We start from the raw sequence: 24,103 nt of genomic DNA on the forward strand, positions 1-24,103 counted from the left end.
TTAGTGTATATAACGATCTATGAATCCTCTGCCAAACACTTAACTGTGAATTGCACAGTAATCATGTAGTGTAGATCTTTCCTTACCTGAGACCGACAAGCTTTCCTGGAAACTTATCAAATGGCACTCCAGTAACAAGGGAATGGTCGAGTTTCAGGCATCGCAAACTGGACATTTCGAGGATACTGCTCAGACCTGGTTGCAACTTTGGAAAATCCATATTTTCCATAAGCAATGTGTGAAGTCGTGGTAACCCAGCGAGGTAGGGGACCAGGGCTCCGTCGAGACCTCTGCAGCGTGATACGTCCAGTCTGGAACAAACCACAAGTGTGCTTTCACTTATCTGAGAACAAATTGGTAGAGAAAAATGTAATGAACGTTACTTCCAGTTGGCAACTGAGAAACAGAGCACCTTCGATCTAAATTTAAAAAATCATGAACGGCTACAAGTATAAGTGTTATAAAAACTTCTATCTAATAGAGAGTTTGGATTATTTTTGGGGGGGCGGGGGGGAGGTGCGGGGGGGGGGGGGGGGGGGGATGGAGTTGGTTGTGGAGCTGACAGAGATATTACGAGGAATGCTTAATAAGCAATAAAGCAATATAACATGTTTCTCTCCCCTGTCACTTTCAGTTGCAGAAATGAGGAATTTGTTGTGGAATATTCCTGCTTCAGCCCTTACAGTTTTACTGACCCCCCGTCTCAGAAGATATAGTTGCTGAACAGTTCAAAGAAAACTTGAGTCTCATTTCAAATAGGTACCCCACTCATACAATTATAGTCGGTGGTGACTTTAATATACCCTTGGTACGCTGGAAAAATTATACGTTTAAAGCCAGCAGCAGGCATAAAATGTCATCCGAAATTGCACTGAATGCTTTCTCAGAACATTATTTTGAACAATTAGTTCACGAGCCCACTTGAAGCGTAAATGGTTGCGAAAGCATACTTGACCTCTTAGCAACATCCACCCCATTTGCTGAATAGTCAGCGCATTGGAATGCCATGCACTGGGGGCCCGGTTTAGATCCCCGGCTGGGGTGGGAGATTTTCTCCCCTCAGGGGCTGGGTGTTGTGCTGTCATCATCATTTCAGCCCCACTGTCGATACGCAAGTCGCCCAATGTGGTGTCGCACTCAATAAGACTTGCACTTGGTGACCGACCTTTCCGCCTGGGAACTACCGGCCACTGACGCCATATGATCATTCACCTCTACGTCTAGCGAATTTTGTCCAGCAGTTTCATTTTCACGTGTCTCAGTGTTTATGACATCATATCTCCTGAACGAAGTGTCACACAATCGTATGTCTTTGTAGGTACATTCTGCAGCATACGTGGATACCGTATGCAAAATGTGTAGTGAACAGAGTCAGAAGTAAAGAAGTAATAAATTAAAATGTCATTTATGATGTGGTAGCTTTTCACACGTGTAAGTGTTTACGATTTCATGTCTCCTAAACTAAGTATCATACAATGATGTAATTTTTTTGGTACATTCAGTAGTAGTACATGTGAATACCATCTGCAAAATGTGTCACAAATACAGTTCATAGTAAGTGCTTCACATGGCAGTTCTACTGCATGAACAGCGAAAAGCAGTATGTGATAAACCTTTATTATTGCATCATTTTGTAGGGTTCTCAAAGAGAAAAAGTTTCATAAAGGTTTTAACTTACATGAATGCTCTCATTCTCAAATACTGAATGACTAGAGAAGGGATATTCTCATGTCATGGGCTACACTGACTTTTTACTCCAACCCCCACCCCTTTGATAAGCGGGTGTTCTTGCCCCGCAGAGTGATTCTTTCCAGACTGTACATGGTATGTGTACCAAGTTTAGTGGGAATCGCTTCAGCAGTTTAGGAGAAAATGCGGAGACACAAGTATTCAAGTTGAGTCACTTAAAATTACCGCTGGAAACACCTCCCAAACCACCACAAACATGGAATAACCAATCTACAGACCAAAAGTGAGGAGAGGGGCTGGTGTAATTGGTTAATACAGACCACTGAGAAATACATGGAAGTACGATTTTCAATACATACTCATGTTTTTTAAATCGAAACCTGTTGTTATTTTTAGCATGACTGAAAATAGAAACAAATACTTAATCAATGTCGTTTCTTACATTGTAAAATGTTAATTACATCCAGAGTAATTTGTAATGTAAAGCTGACGCTTGAGTAACTCCTCAGCAATTTAATCCGTGTATCAGAGAGGAACGAAGTAATTAGGGATACAAAAAGAACAGTGATGTAACGTAGGTACAGAAGAGACTTGAACAGCATGTTATGTCCACATGCTAACATTTCTATTAGACTTTTTCTCTGAAGAATATTGTATGGCACTGATTTGTTAGAATAAAATGTACATTAACATGAGAATTAAGTTATACTTACAAATTTGTTTTTTGTTTTCAGTTACAGAATGTAAAAGAGTGTGTCCTTACATTTTAGGCCAAAAAATTTTCAAAGCGGTGCCCATTATTTGCTGCACACATTTGCAACCTACCGCGTAATGAATGTCTTACATGACGCAGTACATCTGGTATAATGTTGCCACAGGCTGCCTCAATACAATGTTTCATATCCTCTGGGGTTGTAGGCACATCACGGTATGTGTATTCTTTTAATGTAAACTACAGAAAGAAGTCTAAATGTGTAAGATCAGGAGAACTGGCTGGCCAATTTATCTGTCCCCTATGTACTATGAAACACCCATCGAACGTTCCGTCAAGGGTCAGCCTAATGTTCACTGCAGAATGTGCAGGGGCACCATCATGTTGATACAACATACATCTACACGTTTCCAGTGGGACATTTTCTAGCAGTGTTGGCAGATCATTTTGTAGAAACTTGGATGTATTTTGCAGCTGTTTGGGTGCCTTAACGTAAGCAAGGACCAATGAGATGGTCACCAATTACTCCGCACCATACATTTACACTCCACAGTCACTGTCGCTCTACCTGTCAAAGCCAGCAAGCATTATCCACGGACCAGTAATGCATGTTTTGTAAATTCACTGCACCCCCATTAACAGAAATTCACTCAATTATTAAAGTCATCTCCATGCAATTGCTAATGCAACGACACATGATACAGGTGAAATTTGTGACAATGAAGTATGCAAATTACACTACTTTGACTAATTACACTGTCTCTAGCAATGTCACGTGAACTTGTGTGGGTTTACGGCAACAGCAACTAATACACCAACTGCACCTGCTTCTCCTATGATGGGTTTGCATTTTATGACCATACAATTGTTTGTAGATGTTTTCAAATGTGCGGCACATTGGATGATCTCTGTCCGGGTACCTTTCTGCATATAACTTGCAGGCTGCAACTGCATTTTGTCTACATTCGCCATAGACGAGTATCATCTCTGCCTTTTCAGTGTTAGAGTAAACCATTTTGAAAGTTCTTACAACATTGTGCACACTGTTGTACTTTCGACCTTCTCACATTCCTACTGTACATACTTCTGTTCTTACTTGTGTACAGTACACTATCACAGACATCCGGTAACACAGTGTACTACAGTTATTCTGAGTACAAGGACTGATTCAGCAAGCGTTACATGCAGACGCAGAGACAGCCAAACTCGTAAACATCACAGTCTTAGTAAACATACCCCTACGGATCTTGTTTGTTACAACATACAACTGAATGTCTGAGGTCTCAAGTGTCAACTTTACACTACAAATTACTCTGAATGTACTTAACCTTTTACAATGTAACAAATGGCATTGATTAAGCATTTGTTTCTATTTCCAGTTGTGCTAAAAATAATAACAGGTTTCCATTAAAAAAACTATAAGTACATGTTGAAAATCGGACTTCCGTGCATTTCTTAATGGTTTGTATTAACCAATTACAACAGCCCCTCTCCTCACTTTCAGTCTGAGGAATTGGTTATTGAATGATTTTTCTGGTTTGGGGGGTTTTACAGCAGTAATGTTAGGTGACTCACCATGTATATAAAAATAAAACAACTGTTCACCACTTCATGAGTTACGATTTGATTACTCAGTTACTTTGCCTACATAGCACTGCAAAGCCAGCAACATTCCTTACATTTCAAGCTGTTCCAGATGGTAGATCTGAGAGAAGGCGGCATCAGATAGCAAATGACAACCTCTGACAATGAGTTCCCGCAAAGCGGGGCACCCGCGGCTGATGGCAATTACTGTGTCGTCGTCCAGACCGTAGCCTCCTCGTAGGTCCAGAAGCCTCAGTTTTGGCAGTCCACCGTCCCTTAAAAACATAAGCAAGCAGACAGTTCATATTGTGGCAGATTATTTTTCTTCACAATAGAAAAAATTAAAAAGAATAATTTTACAGGATCTGCTAACAAGGTGAGGGCACACCCTGATCATAAATTTTGACGACTGATGCGCTAATCGAGTGCCACTCTAAAGTACCTGTTGTGGGAGAATTTAGGACATGACACGCTATTCAGTTTGGACCACGTAGAATTATTGTCGGAACACATGCAAACTGTGTTTTTGTGAATCAGACCAAAAACATGATAGTTTGCCAGGTTTTGACTGGTTTTAGATATATTTGACAGATAACCAACAGTCAGATTTCGAGATGATCATTATACAGGAAAGGGGGAGGAGAGGACACAACAACAAAATTAGAGTAGGGTACACAACATCAAATTAAGCAGAGTTTCCACATAACCATAGGTCACAAATGTGCCACCATGATGACAGGGCCACAAAATGGCAGCCAATCAAAGAAGAGCATGCGGAAGTTTGTGTGTGTGTGTGTGTGTGTGTGTGTGTGTGTGTGTGTGTGTGTGTGTGTCCAGTAAATGCAGGTTGTATGAATAAACTGCAGTTGTACTTTTTAAAATAAAAGTTAATTCACGCTTCTTTAAGTTTGCAAGAATCCTTTGAAACTCATGATTAACAACACCGCAACTCCCAGTACCACCTGTCCACTATCTTATAGCAGTACTGTTTCTCCAGTACAGGTTATTATCTTAATAAATTAATGGGTTGCAGTATTATTAGTGTAGTTGACTTAATAGTCAGGCTTTACCCAGTAAACATCACAGAAAATTCGTGTCTAATGGAAGTACCCACAGATAGGAATTTGAAGTGCGCATAGATCTGACTGTTCAGCTGAAATCTTCAGTTTCAGTTAATTTAAACAGTAATTGCACTCTCTAACATAACTGGTATTATATGGGGCAAGTTAGTTCAAACACACACACTTCCACACACTCACTGTTGATTGCTTGTGTTTCTGGAAGTAGCTCAACAATGGTGCATTTTCAACTGCTTCATCCTCATTTAAATCTTGATCTATACACCAAAAGCCACTTTACAGTGTGTGGAGGAGGGTACTTGGTGTACCACTGTGATTTCCCCTCCTTCCTGTACCAGTCGCAAACAATTCACGTGAAGAATAATTCTTGGCAAGACTGTGTGAGTGCAAATCTCTTTCTTTTACCTTCACAGTATTTTCACAAGACTATTTTAGGAATGTACATTCCCAGAACTTTAACAGGAAGCAACACTGGGGAACAGCTCTTTTGAAGTGTCTGCCAATGAAGATGGCTGAGCACATTTGTGGCACTTTCACACTCACTAAACAAACATGCAACAAAACATACTGGATATTTTCTATTTCCTCTATCAATCCTGTCTGGTACTGGTCCCAGACTGAAGGGCAACACTCAAGTATCGTTCGAAAGATCGTTTTGTAACGTACAGCCTTTGTGCGTGGACTCCACTGAGGTTGCAAGTCACAGGAAAGTGGTACGCACGTATACAGATGGCAGTAGTATCGTGTACACGAGGTATAAAAGGGCAGTGGATAGTTGGAGTACTCAGGTGATTCGTGTGATAAGCTTTCAGACATCATTATGGCTGCACGACAGGAGTTAACATACTTTGAAAGTGATATAGTAGTTGAAGCTAGATGCATAGGACATTCCACTTTGGAAATTGTCAGGTAATTCAATATTCCTATATACACAGTGTCAAGAGTGTGCCAAGCATACCAAATTTCAGGCATTGCCTCTTACCTGGGGCAACACAATGGCTGTCTGCCTTCACTTCAAGATGGAGGGCAGCGCCATCTGCCCAGAGTTGTCAGTGCTAACAGACAGCCAACACTGTGTGAAATAACTGTAGAAATCAATGTGTAACATACGATGAATGTATCAGTTATGAGGGTGCGGCAAAACTCGGCATCAACGCCCCACTGCACCAGACGACCTACACGAGTGCCTCAGCTAACATCACGACATCGCCTATAGTGCCTCTCCTGGGCTCGTGCCTGCATCAGTTGGACTGGAAAACCATGGGCTGGTCAAATAAGCCCCAGTTTCTGTCAGTAAGAGCTGACGGTAGGGATCGAGTATGGTGTAGACCCCCCCCCCCCCCCCCCCCCAAGCCATGGACCCACGTTGTCAACAACGCACTGTGCGGGGTGAGGGTGGCTCCATAATGATGTGGGCTGTTTTTGCTGGAATGGACTTGTGCCTATGGACCAAATGAACAGATCATTGACTGGAAATGGTTATGTTCGGCTACTTTGAGACCATTTGCAGCTGTTCAGACTTCATGTTTTTTACGGATAACAATGCGCCATGTCAGCAGGCCAAAATTGCTCGTGATTGGTTTGAAGAACATTCTGGACAGTTCGAGCAAATGATTTAGCCACTCAGATTGCCTGACATGAATCCCAGTGAACATTTCTGGCACATAATCAAGATGTCACTTTGTGCACAAAATACTGCATCGCAACATTTTTATACACTACCCATTTTTATCATATGTTGCATATCTGTTGTTGCTGGCAATGGTCCACCAGGATTTAAAAAAGTCTGAATCATCACAGTGTAGCTTTGACCACTGTTCTGTCTTTTTCCACAGAGTGAATCACCTTTTCATTTAATGTAGATGCATTGACAGTCTGTGTGGGACTAAAGTCTTCCCTCGACATACCTAAATCGTCATCCTGCAGAATGTCAAAGTTGAATTCTCTGGCAGGCAGACCTCATCTGTACCAAAGTTATCCACACACCTCAGGACTACACAAGCTCGACCTATTCTCTTACTCTCGCTATATTACCACGCAGAAAATGTATAACATATTCATCCCTTTAGTGGATTCCAACAGCTCCACAGCACTCATAGTCTCACTTGATAGGTCACTAACCATATTCACCAAGACTATCAATTCTGTATCTGTCATTATCATACTGTGCAAACTGAACTTCAGTGGACACATCTGCAGTGTATTTGGTACCACCTGCATTACACTTGAAACTTGTGACAATGTCACACTAGCAGTGGTTGTTCGCAGCTGGACTGTGACCCATATCCAGAAAATATAGCCGAGGACAACACAGTATCCATCACCAACAAGTGGCACTACTTCTATATGGTCCTGAAAATTTCATACTCCAACAATGAAACTGAGCCATGTTGATCCCAATGACACCACATCATTGTCCCTCACTCCACACAAACTATATCACGTAGTCTCGACATATCGCCTGGAAATGCTCCTAAATTTTTTTTACTTAAAGACTGTTATAGAGGCACCGTGGCTCAGTATTTCTACAGGGGACTTGCAATGAGTTGTCATGTGCACGCTATGTTAAGTTGCTGCAGTATGGTGGGCAAAAGGAGATCTGACACAATATTATCCCATGACCTTTACAACCTCAGTGTACAACAAATTCTGATAAATGTAACCCAACAAAAAGTGCTGTAAACCATACAAGAGTGAGTAGCTACTACTTACCAATGGCTGGAGAACAATTGGCTGAAACTCTGTGCCATTCAACCCAGTTTCATTAGCTGGAAACCTCAGTAATTTTAATTACCTCTAATCCAAACAGACTATACATTCACGAAAATTTTTGCGTGTTCACCATGTAACTTACGTAAACGCCAGAGCGGCTGTGCCAGGTGGTGCCGGTTTGATGATCGCCATCTTAAGTACCTTCAAGTTCTTCAGACGTCCCAGGGCAGTAAAAGCCTCCCTCGCATCGTCGCGGACTATGTCGTAACCGTAAAGTTGCAGACATTCCAAGCTGTCGGCACAGATTGTCAGCAATGGTAGAACACACCTGTTAACGACGTGAAAATTATTTATCACATTTCAGAAGTCCAAAGAAACACAGTACCTTCTATTCTAACTACAAATTGACGGTTCTTACCCTGCCACTACTATGTCAGTTACCAATGGAATATGCAATATCATTACTGTTACTTTCACATCCATTTTTTTCAATAAGGACAGAAACTGAAACATGAGTTAAAATTTGGGCCACAGCCTTAGACTTGAACGCAGGTCTTCTGCTTATTAGGTAGACATGCTAACGACTACATTGCCGTAGCATCGTCACTAAGACAACTGCACAGACTACCCTTCTCCAGTGCCCTCCCTGATACAAACTTTAATTCCCATCTTCAGCCCATTTCCCCCTGCTCAGATTGTCAGTATTGCCGAGACTCTCCGACATTGGAATAGCACCTCAGCTTAGTACATAATGGGGAAATCCTGCCCGTACCTCAGTTGTAGGTAACCTATCGATCTGATGTTTATCTCCGATAAGGATAGAAGCTGAAGTAATGAATTAAAATTTGTGCCACAGCCAGGACTCGAACCTGGGTCTCCTGCATAATAGCCAAGTGTGCTAAACACTATACCTCTGTAGAATTTTGGTTACCACAGCTGCACGCACTACCCTACTCCAGCGTCCTCCATAATACAAACTGCAATCCCACTTTCAGCCCATTGTCCCCTTTGGGCTGGAGGCAGGAATTAAAGTTTGGGTTAGGGAGGGAATTGGAATACGGTAGTCTGTGCAACTCTGGTAGCCACAATGCTATGACAGTATAGTGGTTAGCACACCTGCCTACTTAGCAGGAAACTTAGGTTCAGGTCCTGCCCGTGGCACAAAATTTAATTCATTACTTCAGCTTCTGTTGTTGTTGTTGTTGTTGTTGTGGTGTTGTGGTCTTCGGTCCTGAGACTGGTTTGATGCAGCTCTCCACACTACTCTATCCTGTGCAAGCTTCTTCATCTCCCAGTACCTACTGCAACCTACATCCTTCTGAATCTGCTTAGTGTATTCATCTCTTGGTCTCCCTAATCTTCAGCATTCTTCTGTAGCACCACATTTCAGAAGCTTCTATTCTCTTCTTGTCTAAACTATTTATCGTCCACGTTTCACTTCCATAGATGGCTACATTCCATACAAATACTTTCAGAAACTACTTCCTGACACTTAAATCTATTCTCGATGTTAACAAATTTCTCTTCTTCAGAAAGGCTTTCCTTGCTGTTGCCAGTCTACATTTTATATCCCCTCTACTTCGACCATCGTCAGTTATTTTGCTCCCCAAATAGCAAAACCCCTTTACTACTTTAAGTGTCTCATTTCCTAATCTAATTCCCTAAGCATCGCCCAACTTAATTTGACTACATTCCATTATCCTCGTTTTGCTTTTGTTGATGTTCATCTTAAATCCTCCTTTCAAGACACTATCCATTCCATTCAACTGCTCTTCCAAGTCCTTTCCTATCTCTGACAGAATTAACCATACAGTAAAGGTGCATGCACTTCAGCTTCTATCCTGATCAAAGATAAAACTGAGCCAGACTCATGTGTCTCCAGAAAAATATAATTCCATCAGATGAATGCATTTATTTTTGTAAAAAGTACACCCATAATTAACAAATTCTATCTTTATGCATTAGACATAATGGCGCGAGTCAGGCCCCGGATAGACTGTTAGAAAATTCCATTCATTACAAAATAGAGTTTGCATTTCTCGGTTTTTAATACTACTACCAAGGCATCATATGTGAACAATACTTTATTGCCTCTGCAAAGTGTGTATTCAATATTTAGTGTGCACACGTGATACTTAATGAGTCTGTGCTGTCACCTGTCGGTTGCTCATGTCTCGGAATTAAAAAAGTACCATTTTTAAATGGTATTTCAGGTATATAGGCACAATTTACTCTCTCTCTAGATTAAGACTCTACAGCAAGATTTACATACTTTTGTCTGAAGCATTTTCTTCATTTTGTCAAAGACAGTGCTGTAACTGGAGGAACAGAAATGGGTACACAATCATAATTTACAGTACGTTACTTGATAGCCCTTGAATACCCAGTGGCACGTGGTCCCACACTTCCATGCTGCAAGGGTAGGACAGGCCAGTATTTCCTAACTTCTGACTGGAAACCCCATTCACAACATTGTATTCCTCCAACAGAGAACTACTCGGCGCACCACTGTGGGTGTGGCTTGAGGTGAACGCTACTCTACTTTTCCAGTTAAAGTGCTCAAACGTAGTACTACCAACTTCAATATACTTAGTGATCTGCTTTTCTAATGATTGTACAATGACAGAAGCATATCTGCAGGAATGTCAGCACAGACATTTCTGATGTGGTCAACCATGTTTTCACGGCCTGTTGGCACCTTTTAGCACACCTTATCTTTTAAACATCCCCACAGAAAAAAACCGTGACCTAGTGAGCCAGTTAATAGGGCAACCTCTGTTGATAAACTGATCAGTGTAAACACGGTCTAATCTCTCCTCGCTTCAGTGGCATAATGCACTGGGCAGCCATCATGCTGAAACCACAGATGCTGTTGAATGTACAGGGAAACATCTTGCATTAGTACCGGTAGTTCCTGTTCCACAAATGTTCGATATTTGCGTCCAGTCGTCATGGCATCGATAAAATACAGATCAATGAATTTGTTCTCCACGATGCCACATCGTATGTTAACTGACCGAGGACATTTATGGTCAGCTTGTCGTAATCAGTGGGGACTGTCTACATTCCAGTAATGCATGTTATCCCAGTTAATGCTACCATGGTCCGTACATGTAGATTCATCAGAAAATAGTACCTCAGCAAAGAACATAGGGGTCATTTGCATTTGTCGATGTACCCATTCACGAAACACTGCCCGATCGCGGAAATCAGTGCCATGAGGTTCTCGATGCAGTGACAAGAGGTATGGATGATACTTATGACAATTCAGTATTGTGACAGTACTGCCTACGGACATATCGGAGTCGCAGTGTAACTGCCGGGTGCTGATCCGTAGACTGTAGTGCACTGCCGCTAGTACAGCAATTTCATTAGATTCTCCTATAACATGTTTGCTTTGGTCCCTTTTGCCAGTTTATACGCTGCTGTCAGACATAAAGGCATTCACAGCCTTGTGAAAGAATGAACGAGAGCGAGCTCTCTCTGGAAAACGCTCGGCATACGAGGAAACAGCAGCCTCGATATTTCTCCTACATTCTCCGTAAATCAGGATTATTTCAGTTTTTCCTTCTGGCAACAGCCATTTACATGTCTGTTCCCCAAATGATAGGGAGGTGAGCAGGCAATAAACACTGTAAAAGTATCGTAATGTTTACAGTCGCTACCTGTTCTACGTCTACACGATACACGAGCTCCTGTGGGTGTATTGCTCAGTTACGATACATCGTAGTTAGCTACACAGCGACAGTGGTGTGTCAAGTAGTCTCCAGTTCGATATGTTAGAGGAATACAACATTGCAAATGGGGAGTACAATTAGAAGTTATGAAATACTGGCCCGTCCTACCCTCGCAGCATGGAGGTGGGTCCCACGTGCCACTGGATACTTGAGGGCCACTGAGTACCATGTCATAAATCACGACTGGGTACCCATTTCTGTTCCTCATTACAGCGCCATCTGATGTAGATTTTGAATACGTAGATTTCCCCGGCATATACGGAGTGTTCCAAAAGAAATGAGCCGGAGGCATAATTACAGAAATCAATACCCGTATGTTGGAAGCATTGACCCTAGCTGTTGAGACACTTGTCCCACTGTGACACAAGGCAGTGAATGGCTGCCTCGTAAAATTCCTGGGACTGTGTTGTTAACCAGTTCCGCACGTACAGCTGGATGTCGCCGTCCACACGAGTGCAGGAAAGGTTATGCTGACATTCTTCTTTGACCAAGATGGCCCCCGTCTGATTCACTTCCTGCAGCACTGGACAACAGTGAATGCCCAGTGTTACTCACAAGCCTTGACCACCCATTGCCAAGCTATCAAATCAAAACGACCAGGCAATCTCACCAGTGGGGTCATTCTGCTCCACGACAATGCAAAGCCTCATACGGCCAACACAAGCGTGGCACTCCTGCAGAAATTCAAATGGGAGGTTCTCGGCCACCCTTCATACAGCCTGGACCTCTCTCCCTGTGATTACGTTTGGTCTCCTTAAAAAGGGTCTGAGGGGCAAACGATTCACCTCAGATGATGATGTACGTGCAGAACTGTTTAACATCGCAGCCCCGGGAATTTTATGAGACAGCCATTCACTGCCTTGTATCACAGTAGGACAAGTGTCTCAGCAGCCAGGGTCAATATCTCTAACACATAGGTACTGGTTTCTGTAATTACACCTCTGGTTCATTTCTTTCTGAACGCCCCTTATATTCATCATCATCATCTTGGACAGTTTCCAGCCACTGGCTGGGTCTGTCGGGAACACAAGCCTGTCCATCGTGTTCTGTCTTTCCACCATTCCCCCTCTTCCACCTTCGTCCAGTTCTCTCCTCTTCTCGTCACACATTCCTTCACTCCCTTCACCCATCTATCTCTTGGTCTTCCCCTGGGCCTCTTCCCCTCCAGTTGCAGATCAAACATCCTCTTTGGAATTCTTCCCTCATCCATTCTCTTCATGTGTCCATACCACTGCAGTCTTGATTTTTCTATCCTGTCCTGTACTGGTTCCTCCTTTAGTCTTTCCCTCACATACACATTTCGCAATCTGTCTCGTCTTGTTACACTCAACCTGCTCCTCTGGAACTTCATTTCACTAGCTTGTATTCTACTTTTGTCGCTTTTGTGCATTACCCATGTCTCACTTCCGTATGCCAATATGGGGACAAAGTAGGTTCGGTATATAATTCCCTTGGATTTCTGTGGCACCTCCTTGCTCCAAATAAGCCCCCTAATGCATTTGAAGAACTGCCCTGCTTTTCTGCACCTTTCATTTATTTCCATTGCGTTTCCCCCCTTACTTTCAATCATGCTTCCCAGGTACTTGAAGTTCTCTACCACTTGTAGTTTTTCCCCTCCACAAGTTATATCCACATTTGGCCTATTCTTCTTCCTTGTTGTGACAATTAGATGAAGAGATAACACGAAAAGTCAGAAAAATGTATGAGGGAAGTGAGAGTTGTGTGAAAGTGGGGAGGGAACGTACTGCATGGTTCAAGCTGGAAAATGGGCTGCGACAGGGAAGTGCACTTTCGCCTTTATTGTTTATTATTGTTATGGATGAAATCCTACAGCAAGTATCAGATGCAGTTGGAGATCATAAAAAGAAAGCAGTGCTTTTTGCCGATGACCTGATGTTATGGGGATATTGCGAGAAGGAGGTGCAAGAGCAGTTAGATGTATGGGAGGCAACGGCAGCACAATATGGAATGCATTTCTCTGCAACACCCCTTATATTAACAGATCAAATTCTTGCCAGATCTCCAGCTGGATTAAACAGTCATCTGTACACAATATTTCCACGATCCACTTGGCCGCCATCATATGGTGAGAAAAGCTAAGCCACTGTCACCGATAACTGATTCAAACTGTGAACGACATAACCTTTATATGCAGCATATAAAGATTCCATCATTCACGGTTTGAATCAGTTATCGGCGAGAGCAGCTTAGCTTTCCTCACCTGATGATGGCACCCAAGTGGACCACAGAAATAGTGTGTGCAGATAACATTTTGATTCAGCTAAAGACCCGACAGGAATTTGATGATGTAGATTTTGCTGTAGAATCGTAATCTGCAATAAAAGTCAGGGGTTCCCATTAAATATTTCAAAGTTTCCCTGGCCACCCATGCATTAGATGGCATTGGGGGTTGAGTGTGGAATCAACAGATGTCTCCCTGCGAGACAAACAAATTGGAATTACAACTTTTTTTGATTGGATATGTAGTTTGAGGTATTTTGGTTGCTTGGTTGATTTGGTGGGAGGGACCAAACAGCGAGGTCATCAGTCCCACTGGATTAGGGAACGAAGTCAGCCATGTTCTTTTGAAGGAATCATCCCAGTATTTCTCTCAGGTGATTTAGAGAAATTACAAAAAACCCAAATCAGGATGGCCGGACGCGGGTTTGAACCGTCACCCTCCCAAACGTGAGTCCAGTGTGATAATCACTGGGCCACCTCACTTGGTACTATGTGCTGCTTTGTTTTCTTTATCACAGTCAGTTTTAACAGGAAATGTGAAAGCTGTCTGTTGGCTTATTGCCTTATGATCAGAATACCGCTACAAAATCTTTATCAAATGAAACTTCATAATCCTACTCATTTGCAGATGCAAACAGTGTAAAATACTGTCACTGAAGCTACCATCGTCACAGATCTAGCAGCAGGAGAGATCCCAACCAATGTACACATTTATTTCAAATGATTTCAATTCCAAATCAAGTTTTCATTGGCTATAAACAAGGCTCTAGTTCAGAAAGAAAGAAAGAGGGGGTGGGGAATGGTGATGAACAGAGAGTGGGGGTTGGCAAGGAGGAACTGGACATACACAGAGAGAGAGGGGGGGTGGGTGGGGGGAGGAAGTGATGGGAGGGGGGGGGGAGAGAGAGAGAGAGAGAGAGAGAGAGAGAGAGAGAGAGAGAGAGAGAGAGAGAGAGAGAGAGTATATATATATATATATATATATATCAGGAAGTATATCCAGTTCCCAAATTTATCAATTACAAGGTACTGTCAGGTTCACTAGTCTCTGTACTAAACATCTTTGTGAACAACACACACAGACACATGGTTATTCAAGAAGGAATAGATTTCAAAAATTTATCTCTCACAAACTGCAAAGGGTAGAAGTGCAATTACAATGTCCCTGAACAGAGAAAGGTTAAGATTTGCAGTTTCAAACAGTTATGCACCCAAGGTGAGCACCATATATTACATGACAAACATCAGAAAGGCATCTCCTTTTTCGTCACACACAAATTGGCCATCTCTAGTTATTGAACTCACTGCTTTGACAATTTGACATCTTACACCCTGAAGAGCAGCAGGCATACTTAGGACAAAAACATGGTCTTTCATGGGCCCCCACAGGTAAAAATCACCTGAATGACCACCAATGATGAAACTGATCATCTGATCCTCCTCCAATCCAGCATTCAGAAATGGTGTGATTCAGTAATGTCAGATGTTGTTTGAGAAGTAACACATCTTGTACATAGCTGATGTTATGTGAAAATCACTTGGTTGGGGAAACAAGCTGTTTTCTAGACCATGTGGATATGACATTCCTGTGACACGTTTTTGGAAAAAAATATGAGTTGGCCATAAACTTTGTTTTCAGATATTACACAGATGATGATGACAATCTTAGGTGTGTGTCCTTTGTCTGGAGTAATTACAATAGGATTTCACTCACCCAAAATCTAACAGTGTGTCGATTAACTATACCGGAGTCATGGAAAGTGGATTTATCTAAAACAATTATTTGTTTGGAAATGTGTCTTCTTCCAAATCCTCTAGAATAGCAGTACAAAATTTGTAACTTTTGGTGTTGTCATTGGGATACAATGCATGGAATAACAGCAATCTGCATGGTTCACGATGCAGGTGGTGTTTAGGTTCATTTCTTGCAGCTCCTTTTGTAATTCATGTAGATACAAACTATATTTTGATCTGATGTATGACAATGACTCTCACCTCCCCGTATGCAGACACAACTATCAATCCCATTCATAAATGCACATTCCATATTAACAACAGACTGATTTTGCTAACTGTAGCACACAAAACTATTATCCCTGTGATGTTGCCATTTTCCTACAAACAAACTGTGGTGTTGATTGAACTCCTATGTGCACTCTTCAAAACTTCCTACTTTTCTCAGTTTAGGAGTGTCTGAGTTGCATTTCTACCTCCTGCAATTTGTGAGGGGTGAATTCTAGGATTCTGCTCCTTCTTTTTGAATAATCCTGCACTTTGGCATCTTACCAAAAAACACACAACAGGCGTGAGGCTGACTGCTGGGCATTCATTAATGGGCAATACCGAGAAAATGATCTGCACGCTGGGAAATGCCCGTACTAGTACTGGAGAAATTGTGTGAGAACTGGATGTGGCAGCAGCATTTCCTATAATACAACCACTACACTTAACATGCCAACTGACTGCTGCAATTCAGTTGGGGCTTACTCAGCTGACAAAATCCACTAAATTAATACCTTGTTAATTTCAGAATATACTGATTTTGGTGAAATAAATATGTATTTAAGAGTGAATTATTATTCCCTGTCTGAAATCTGTCACACTGTCCTGAATAGTAGCAAAGGACACGAGCCAAAATTACTATTAACATTCTTGCATTTAAAGTATCAATTTTGTAAATAAAAACCACCTTCTCTTGCTGCACCATATTTTATTTCCCCAGATGTATTTCACCTTTTCTACTTTAAGGCATCTTCAAAGGGATCTATAATGATTCAGTTTTGTATTGATATGTGTTATTTGTAGATTATAAATCAATCCACTTTTTGTTTTTTATGTGAGTGTGTGAGTGATTACTTACAGTGCTTACCTCCTGGATGTCCACCATGTGACCAGATGAGGGGAAACACAGATGCCAATCAAAAACGTGAAGAACTGTAAGTAATCATTTATTTTACATAAAAAACGAGATGTGAACTATTTTATAATCTACAAAAACACATATCAAAACAAAACTGCATCATTCTAGATCCACTGAAGATGTCTTAAAGTAAAAAAAAAAAAGGTAAAACACATCTGGGAAAATAAAATACAGTGCAGTAAGAAAAGGCAATTTTCTATTTTCAAAATAAATATTTCAGTGCTTGCTGTGGAGGATGGCCACACAAACAAATTTGTTAAAGTAGAGGTATTTATTAATTTTAATCCTTTAGGATCGTGCCCGACTTGTCCTAATTTTGATTCTGGTATCAGTACTGTCACCATTCAGTGTGTACCTACAGCCAGACCTATCCTGCACTGCTGTTTATAGATACTCCAGTTGTTTAACAATGCTCCCCAACTTGTTTCATCCAGTTGTTCCCTGTCTAGCATGTTGTCCCCCCTACCTTCTCGGTCAATGTCTTGTCAACCATCCTCATGAAGTACTTGGCAAATGTCAGTCTTCTCTTTTGTACCGGACTGAAATTGGTTATACACTCTCATACAGTTTCCGGCTTGATCTGTTGGTCCAAATGTCACTTCATTTTCTTTGTACCACAAATGTCTCTCGAGACCTTTTGTCCCTCGTGCTCTGGCCAAATGCACACTCTCTCACCGTGGTGGACGTCTCCGTAGTATACGATGCAGAATTTCTCATTGCTGACATACAATGACTCAGTCTGGCTTTCCAGGACAGGTTTTTCTTTTAAACAGCTTGTCTTTGCAACATATCATAGTTTCTGTAGTGTTTGGGGCCTGTCTATTAGCACTTGTCGGTTTGTAACTTTCCCGTTACGTTTTCCCAAGGTAACGAAAGCTGTTCACATTCCCCACTACTTGTTCTTCAGCCTTCCAGTTCATCTCTGAATTCGTGATCGTGATCTCTGTCTTACTCTACACTAGCTTCTGTTTGGCTTTTGATGTGACAACAGCAAGAGTTTTCCAGTGCCATTTGTGCACCTTTTTCGTTCTCGTGTAGCAGTGCCATATCGTCAGCAAAGCCTAGGAAGTCTACCGTGGTTTTGTTTTATTTTGTACACAGTTTGAACAGAATCGGTGACAACTCATTTCCGTGATGAAATCCTTTCTTTATTTAAATATTTCCAACACTAAGCTTCACTACTCGACCCTGGCAGTTGTGCCCATTGAGGTGTCCTTAGCACCAAGGGGCATAATGCAATACTTTATTTCTGAAAGCATGTTGGTTTTATTCAGTATTCCAGTACACCACATTATTCTCATTCTTTTGGCAACAAAACCATATTTTTCAACAATCTCCATTCAACCCCAAATAACCCAATAGACCCTACAACAGCATAACCAGCTGAATAAAACACTTCTTCTTTAATTTAGACTAAGACATTTTATCTTTAAGTGACATCTGTACCCACAAATATCTGACAACAAGCAGTACATGCTTGAAACAGGTAGCAGTGTGTTGAATCGGTGGTAGTCAAACTTTTTTACTCGAGATCAAATACTGAAATTGGAAGGGGGTGGCGGGGGTCACCTTGGTCTGCATATGTACCAATCCTATTATAAATTGATAAAATACATAAATTAGTATGTTGTCAGACAGAGTGACTACAGAAAGGGCATGATAAGTTGGCCATCAACTTGCAAGTATAGACTGTTAAAAGTCTGCATCATTTGGAATACTTCGTGTTGACTGTTTACTGTTAAATGTAAACATTCATGCCTGGAAATGTCACAATTAATAAAATGTTCTGGGCTGTTATGCCATGGTTGAATGGATTTCACCTTAAAACCATTCAACCACAGCATAATAGCCCAGAACAGTTTATTATTTGTGTCTGTTCTCTGTTTCAGACTACCACCACCCTCAGGACCCTGAAGCTGTGAGTTTGTAATAGCCTGACAAAGTGTTGTGTTGTCTGTGTGGATGAATTATTGATTGATTATCATATTTTATGGACTATAAGAAACACTTTCTTCTTCAAAAAATTGCCTCCAAAACTCAGGTGCGTCTTATACTTGAAATTAATATAAAAATGTCCAATATTTGATTTAAAATTCCCAGCAATCTTAAAAATGGTCATATATTCAATGCCACAGTAAACCTCTCTCTATCTGGCAACACCGGAATATACTGGCAGCAGCAGTGCACCAATGATACGAACACGAGTTGCGGGGATTCACAAGCTTGCTTACATTGTCTCCCTCCTGCCCCGCCATCACAAACCCAGAACACTGTCTAGCCTATGATGCATCACTGCAGTCTACAGTGCCAGTGAAGATTTGAAAGTGATTTGTGTTATCGGTAATAGTACAATATTTTTCTTGGTAGCTAATCTCGTAATGGAAAAAATACAAGGTATTTGTGTGATGTAGGCTGTAAATTGAAAGTAGTAGCACATGCAGAACAACATGGAAACAGAGCAGCTGAGTGGAACTTTGGCCCTCCACCAACAGAAAAAAAACCATTCATGATTGGGGCTACTAAAGGAGAACTGAAAAAAATGAGAAAGACTAAATGTGCAGATAGAGGACTAAATACAAAATGGCCGAAAGTAGTGGGTGACGTACTGAAATAGATTCAAGGACACCATCAAAATGGCATTAGAATTAATACAAAAATGATTCAACAGTCATAAGTGGAACTTGAAAAGACTTTAAGGGTGGAGTTAGTTGGTGCTATAGGTTTATGAAGTGTCATGGACTTAGCATGTGAACCAAAACATAATATTTCAGAAAATGCCACAAGAGTATGAGGAGAAAATATTACCTATCCATTGCTTTATTATTCAATATCAAAAGAAAACCAGAGTGGAACTAAGTGAAACAGTGAATATGGATGAAACTCCACAGACATTTTATGTGCCAAGTAACAGAGCTGTTGCAATGAAAGGTGTGGTGTCACCGCCAGACACCACACTTGCTAGGTGGTAGCCTTTAAATCGGCCGTGGTCCATTAGTATACGTCTGACCCGCGTGTCGCCACTATCAGTGATTGCAGACCGAGCGCCACCACATGGCAGGTCTAGTCTAGAGAGACTCCCTAGCACTCACCCCAGTTGTACAGCCGACTTTGCTAGCGATGGTTCACTGTCTATATACGCTCTCATTTGCAGAGACGACAGTTTAGCATAGCCTTCAGCTACGTCATTTGCTACGACCTAGCAAGGCACCATATTCAGTTACTGAATGTATTCTGAACAGATAATATTGTGAATCATGTACTGTCAAGAGTGACATTCATCATTAATGGATTAAAGTTAAGTATCGAACTAATTACGTCCGCTTTCTGAATTCTCATTCCTTGTCATGTTCCAGACCTCACGTCAGTATAGTACTTCCCTCCTCGTGCGTGCATTTCAACCTCCTCTAGTAACACGGTGTTGGCTGTTCTGCCAACACAACAAAAGGGGCTAAAACTAACTATAAGAATAAGTGGACATGAAAAATGCACTAAACTGTTGTCCTTTCACGTTGTGCTGACAGTACTAAACTTAATCCAATGGCCTCCAACAATCATTTTCAAGAGCAAAACAATGACAAAACCTTCTGAAATACTGCCAGGTGGTGCTGTTCACATACATGACAAAGGCTGGATGGACGAGGCTGGTGTGAAATTATGGACTACGTGTAACATAGTGCGGGAGAGAAGAAAAGGTGCTTTATCGAAGAAGAGTTCTGTTCTTGTGATAGATCAGTTTAGTACTCATTTGAAAAATTATGTGAAAAAGAAATGAGACAGGGAAATACAGAGTTTGCTGTTATTCTGGGAGGACTTACTTCATAACTGCAACCTCTCGATGTCTCAATAGAGAAACTATTTAAAGTGTGTATGAGAGAGGAATGGAACAAATGGACGATGAACGAAAGCCAACATGAATTCATGCTGAAGGGAGCTTTAAAATGACCTACAGTCAAACAAATGTGTCAGTGTACAAAACAGTCATGGTCTAGAGTGAGAGAAGACATTATTGTTAAGTAAGTGCTGCATAAGTAATGCTCTCGATGGCAGCGAAGACCATCTAACATATGAAGAGGGCAACAATTATAACGAGGAGGAGGAGGAGGAGGAGGAGGAGAAGTAGAAGTAGAAGAAGAAGAAGAAGAAAGTTCAGATGATGATTCTCAGGGATTTTAAAGATCAGTTCAGTTTCATAAACTGCAATCTAATAACAAAAATGGCAAAAAATGTTATTTTCTTAAGAAACTGCTTAAAAATTAAGATGCATCTTACAGACTGTAGTGTCTTATAGTCCAGAAAATACAGTAATAACATTAATTTTACCCAAATTTAAATGCATTATGCAATAGAAGACACTGTTAAAATATTTACTAAGGTTGTGAATGTCATTTTTCTTGTACTCGTTATGTTGCATTACAACACCCTTAACCTCATGTCATACTCCCTGTTACCAATATGTATTGCATTTGAAGGTGACTGTCTCTGTAATGTGCATTCACAAAACTGTGTTACTGCCAAATGAAATTTATACCTTAGTAGCTGATCAGTATGAGACACACACACACACACACACACACACACACACACACACACACACACATCCATGAGTTCTCAACACTAGAAAACAAAATGACAAATGAGAAAACATTCCCCCTACAACACTCTGTAAGCTCACTTTGGCTATCTGCCCCTGAGATAAGTGACCAGCTTCACCTAGCTCGTGGCCAAATCAAATTCACCAGCCTCAATTAAAATTAAGCACCTCTTAAAACATTATGGTCCTTGTAATTATTTTGTTTTATCACTGATCAGAAAAACTATCTTCTGAAGAAGTGCTTAATTTTTTTTTCTTTTCTCTAGATGTCCATTATTATAAAATATGGCTGACAACTGCAGGCTGGCCAAATACTCAATTTGGGCCACATACAGGGTGCAGTTTAACGATCACTGTGTTAAATTAAACATAAAGTGGAGTAAAAAACTGTAACCGGCAGCAGAAGAAACAAAATAAATAGTTAATAGCAATATTTCTTAAACTTTATGATTTCAAAATGACTTAAGTGGTGTCAAAATGGCCATGTTTTACAGTCTATAAACACACTGCAACACACTATGTGTGTACTACAAATCAAGAAAAGCGAAGGAATGCAAAATTTGTAGATGACGAACAGGTCTAGTACCGACTGTTGCACAGTACAGAAATGAACTGAGTAAAAGCATTAAACATAATGGCTCAAATAATGGTATGATCATGTAAGATTGGAAGTAATGGTACCAAACATTACTGCAGATGTTTAAAGAGTTACACAATTTTATTAACCTCCAACTTTCTTAAAAGTACCTAAGCGATAATTAGATGTCCACGGTACAGGAAGAGCAGTATTAGTTGTAAATTTTTAATCTGTTTATTGCACATCAGTTTCAGCTACTGTATACCTGTCTTCCGTGCAATTATATCCAAGTCATGGCAACTCATCATAAACAAAATTGTACATGGTACCATCGACATTGCACATGACAAACAATTAGTTTAATTGTTTGTTATCTGTAAGGTCAAGTGGTACCATGCGGGATTTTATTTATGCTGAGTCGTCATGACTTGGATATAATTGCAGTAATTTTAACGTAATTGAACTGTGTCAGTGTGTTGCGTTTTTAACTTAGTGTCCTCCATGTCATAGATTCCACACTAATACGCTTATTGGCTTGTTGCTCAATCAGCCTTATGGTCTTGATATTTATTCATTATGGTGTGAGAATGAGTGAAGAGAGGATGAGAGAGAGCATGGGGGAGGGAGTGGGGTTGGTTATTTAGCTTGCTTGGTCCCCAGTTTTGATCTTCCCATATTTATGTCTTTTGTTTTCACTCACTGTGCTTATTTATGGTTTCTTCTCTTAGTGCACCACTGCACTATTAGTCCCACTGTCCTGTTTTATTTATTTTGACATCTTCCCTTTTCAGGGGTTTGATTTTTTACTACGAGCCTTGGGGGTGTCTTGGTGTGACAGTGTGAACTATTGTCAGTACATTTTAATTCTGATTTTTTTCTACCTGTTTAAAGGCTTTAAATAGATCTACTAAAATATTTAAAAAATCTCCTTACAAATTCTCACAAAAATTTAATTTTTAAATTTTTTTTTAAAAGATTCATATGCTATTTTGATCATTTGTATTACATGAAATCCTTTACTTCCTATGTAGTTCACTTGAAGATACTGGTTGTGACCACAAAAAAAAAAAAAAAAAAAAAAAAAAAAAAAAAAAAAAAAAAAAAAATCGCCAATTATAGCTGTCTTGAGGTTCATTTTACTCCATTCACTATGAATTGCCCTGAAGGTAACAACGTATAGCTGAAATCTATCTGCAATAAACAGATTATAAACCTTCATTATCTTAAATCTCATTAATTTGGTTGTGGCGCACACTGTTCCTGATTGAAACAAACCTAAGTAATTAGATGTATTTTCAACTTTTTGTATCCAGTGGGTACCTATGCATACATGAGAATGAAATGTGCTGAATGTCCACCTGTCACAAAAAAAACCTACACAAGATATTATGTAACTTGAAAATATTGACTACATATATAGAGGGTATATCAAGTCAACTTGATGAGAATTTAAAACAGTGATATAAGGAGAGGTTACAAGACTCACTTTTTTCCAGCCATTGTCCATTTTATGCGTATGGACTTAAGGGTGTTCCTCTTGGCATTCAGAAAGCACCTCAGATCGTCCATATCGACAGTTGTGGATCTCAAGTCGACCTCGGCCAGTTGCGGGCACCCGTCCCCCAAGGGTCGCAGTACGGGAGTGCTTTTTGTGAAGCGTAGGACTACATTCAGCACACGGAGGTGCTGCAGATGAGACACTGCCTCTGAAAATTTCTCCGACTTCAGCAGTTCACTGGGTATTCTCAGCGTGTGTATTCTGGAGCACTTCTCAACCAAATTCTTCAGCACCTGCAACCGGACAACAATTTACCTACTAAACAAGCATTTACAAACAGAGGAATGAGAAACCTCGAGAGGAAAGAAGTGCCTGTAATAGTCATTTAAGCATATGTTTTCTGTCTGTTCTGATGCTTATAACTAGTTTCCCGCAATACGAGTTCCATAATAGAATTGCAGATGGATCACTGCAGGAAATAAAGGCAAAGAAGTATTAGTGGTGAATAGACATGCAGCCACCTCATCCACAGCCACAAACTGACTACTTGCCATGTAAGAGACAGGCTGGTATTCACTATCAACAGGTTTCAGCCTCATCTGACACAGCTGGTCCAACCACCCGTACATACATCAGAGCAAAATTTTTACTGGGAAAAAAATACTCAGTAATGGAGCAGAATGGAAATATACTTATTTCGGAACGAGGTTTCCACAATGATAGTAATAACTGGAAAATGTGTTTAGCATCTGGGTCATTGAGT

General features: G+C 40.7%; 1 protein-coding gene across 3 annotated transcripts in view; it reads right to left on the minus strand.

Moving 5' to 3' along the window:
• The window catches only part of LOC124718912 (F-box/LRR-repeat protein 7-like), a 64,831-nt gene that overhangs the window by 13,342 nt on the left and 27,386 nt on the right, over positions 1–24,103 (minus strand). For 2 of the 3 annotated variants that reach the window (XR_007005938.1, XM_047244566.1), the window contains exons 4-7: positions 23,329–23,633; positions 7,919–8,104; positions 4,081–4,260; positions 87–311 (exon numbers count right to left, since the gene is read on the minus strand). Coding sequence is in view for 2 of the 3 variants with exons in the window: in XM_047244566.1 (XP_047100522.1) it covers positions 87–311; positions 4,081–4,260; positions 7,919–8,104; positions 23,329–23,633 (896 nt within the window). In the remaining variant the exon portion in view is untranslated. The remainder of the gene's footprint in view (positions 1–86; positions 312–4,080; positions 4,261–7,918; positions 8,105–23,328; positions 23,634–24,103) is intronic. The other variant, XM_047244567.1, reaches the window with a different exon arrangement.

This window comes from Schistocerca piceifrons, chromosome 10, assembly GCF_021461385.2.
Source record: "Schistocerca piceifrons isolate TAMUIC-IGC-003096 chromosome 10, iqSchPice1.1, whole genome shotgun sequence".
Taxonomy (NCBI): domain Eukaryota; kingdom Metazoa; phylum Arthropoda; class Insecta; order Orthoptera; family Acrididae; genus Schistocerca; species Schistocerca piceifrons.